The following is a 2,846-nucleotide window of genomic DNA, read 5'->3' as shown; positions in this document are numbered from 1 at the left end:
AATTAACATTACTTGAGACCCTAAATGATGTGATATATTGAATTCATCTAATAATTTTTTTATTGTCAATCACCTACGATCCAATCATCCAGCCTACCCTAACCCCTTATTTTCTTTGTAACTCTGAATTAAATATTATATGAAAATAATACGAGACAATTCTCTTGATCTTTGTATTCTATTTTATTTATGAGTTTATTAATACTTTATTCCCTCATTTATTTATCTAAAGTCAAAAGAAAAAAAATTGAAAACCCATTCTCCATTTCTGAGATTTCTTGCACTTAACTAAACTCCATGCAAATGGGAAACGAAAAGACCTTCATAAAGACTCAAGTAGAGCTTTTCTTGAAAGAAACCTCACAATCTCACATGGTGCCTTAGGCATAATAGGGCCCCCCATCAACGATAATCTATCAACACGGCAAGTAGACAACGTATCCTTCAAAGAGATGGCCATAAAAGGCCTTTATTTTAATCATTTATTTGATTTCCCATGGAGTAATCCCATACTATATTCCTGTGGTGGTTGAGCTATATATCCTTTCCCGGAACTACCCGCCATTAATTCAACACTCTCCTCTTTCTTCCAGTTATTGATATATTAACTCTCCATTCTGTCATCTAATTCCTCACATCTTTTCTCAAGCTAAATTCTCATTTAGGGGTGATTTTTTTGTTATGGATAAGGATAGTGTAGAGATGGACAAAGAGAGGCTGACGGCCGAAATGGCTTTCAAAGATTCTTCCTCCGCCGTCATCAAAATCCGGCGAAGGTTACCGGATTTCTTGCAATCTGTAAAGCTTAAGTACGTGAAGTTAGGCTATGGTTATTCATGTAACCCCGCCACTATTCTCATGGTTGTTTTGATCTTACCTCTTTTCTTTGTCACCTTGGTTCAGTTCATCGATCTTAAGTTGGACCGGGTTTTCGAGTTATGGACCAATCAAGCCCTTCGACTTGAGAGCATTGATGCTGCTACGAGGCTGGCTGCTTCATTGGTCTTATTCTTCCTCTTTGCTCTCTACTTACCGAAACGGTCCAGGCCGGTTTACCTCGTTGATTTCGCTTGTTACAAACCTGAAGACGATCGTAAAATGTCGGTAGATTCGTTCCTCAAGATGACTGAAGATACCGGAGCTTTCACGGAGGACACGCTTCAATTTCAAAGACGGGTGTCAACCCGGTCTGGTCTAGGGGACGAGACGTATTTCCCAAGAGGAATAACGTCCAGACCGCCAAGTCTATCCATGGAAGAAGCTCGAGCTGAAGCAGAAGCTGTCATGTTTGGGGCACTCGACTCTCTTTTTGAGAAATCCGGAGTCAACCCAAAGGAAATAGGCATCCTAATCGTTAGTTGCAGCTTATTTAACCCAACCCCATCTCTCTCAGCCATGATAGTGAACCATTACAAGCTACGTACAGATATCAACAGCTACAACCTTGGAGGAATGGGCTGCAGCGCCGGGCTTATATCCATCGAGCTGGCCAAAAGCCTCCTCCAAGCCAACCCCAACACGTACGCCGTGGTGGTAAGCACCGAGAACATAACACTGAATTGGTATTTCGGCAATGACCAGTCCATGTTGCTAAGCAACTGCATATTCCGCATGGGCGGAGCCGCCGTGCTGTTGTCGAACAAGGCACGAGACAAGGATATGTCCAAGTACAAACTCGTCCACTTGGTTCGAACCCATAAAGGCGCGGATGACAAACACTACAACTGCGTTTACCAAAGAGAGGATGAACAGGGAACCGTCGGCGTTTCATTGGCTCGTGAACTAATGGCCGTAGCTGGAGACGCACTGAAAACCAATATCACCACTTTGGGTCCCCTTGTTTTACCTTTCACGGAGCAGTTCATGTTCTTCGTCACCCTCGTTCGAAAGAAGATTTTCCAAGCTAAAGTTAAGCCTTATATACCCGATTTCAAGCTTGCTTTCGAGCATTTTTGTATCCATGCGGGTGGAAGGGCGGTTTTGGACGAAATACAGACGAATTTGCGGCTAACAGATTGGCATATGGAGCCTTCAAGGATGACTCTTCATAGATTCGGAAACACTTCGAGTAGCTCATTGTGGTATGAATTGGCTTACATGGAGGCTATGGGTCGGGTCTCGGGTGGAGACAGGGTATGGCAGATTGCATTCGGGTCGGGTTTCAAATGTAACAGTGCTGTTTGGAGAGCTCTGAGGTCGAGTCCCATGAATGAGTTAAGGGGTAACCCTTGGAAGGATGAAATTCATAAGCAACCGGTGAAGGTTCCCATTGATTAACGTCGCCATCTCCAATTTGTGGCCTGTGGATTTCTTTATTTTCTCTCTTTTTCATTTTTTTTTCTAGTTAATGGAAATGTAACTACGTATACATCGTCACGTTGTTACTGTATTGAACGAAATAAAAATTTTAGATTTCTCATTATTTTTTGTTTGAATAAGTTCAATTTTTATTACCAAGAAAGCAACATATTTATATATGAATACAAAACTCTACATCAACCATAAGAGAAAATGGCAAGATTCAACACAGTTGTTAAGAATATCCAAGTTTGCATAATATGTCCAACCCAAATTTCAATATTGCGCACGTTCTTGAATATTTTAAGATATAATTTTAATAATTATTATACCAACAAAAAAATGTTAGAGAACATGTAAATATCCCTATTTTAATGGTTGATGGGTTTCTAAATCTTAAATAATGTCTGGGCTTGTAAGATTTCTAAAGCTAGTATATAAGCTTAAACATATATTTGAATATTTTAGAAGTGATCATGATGTAAAATTATCTAATACATTAATAAGACTAAATAAAAAGAAAATTCGCAAGGCTCTTAACCTTGTGG

General features: G+C 40.1%; 1 protein-coding gene across 1 annotated transcript; it reads left to right on the top strand.

The window, feature by feature from the left end:
- Positions 1-518: 518 nt before the first annotated feature.
- On the top strand, positions 519-2,302 carry LOC120186257 (3-ketoacyl-CoA synthase 1-like). The gene has a single exon (XM_039190243.1). The coding sequence runs from the start codon at positions 682-684 to the stop codon at positions 2,275-2,277; it is 1,596 nt and encodes a 531-aa protein (XP_039046174.1). The 5' UTR covers positions 519-681; the 3' UTR covers positions 2,278-2,302.
- The last annotated feature ends 544 nt before the right edge of the window (positions 2,303-2,846 follow it).

This window comes from Hibiscus syriacus, unplaced genomic scaffold (assembly GCF_006381635.1).
Source record: "Hibiscus syriacus cultivar Baekdansim isolate YM2019G1 unplaced genomic scaffold, ASM638163v2 tig00113337_pilon, whole genome shotgun sequence".
NCBI classification, from domain to species: domain Eukaryota; kingdom Viridiplantae; phylum Streptophyta; class Magnoliopsida; order Malvales; family Malvaceae; genus Hibiscus; species Hibiscus syriacus.
This window is presented reverse-complemented; position numbering and strand designations above follow the sequence as displayed.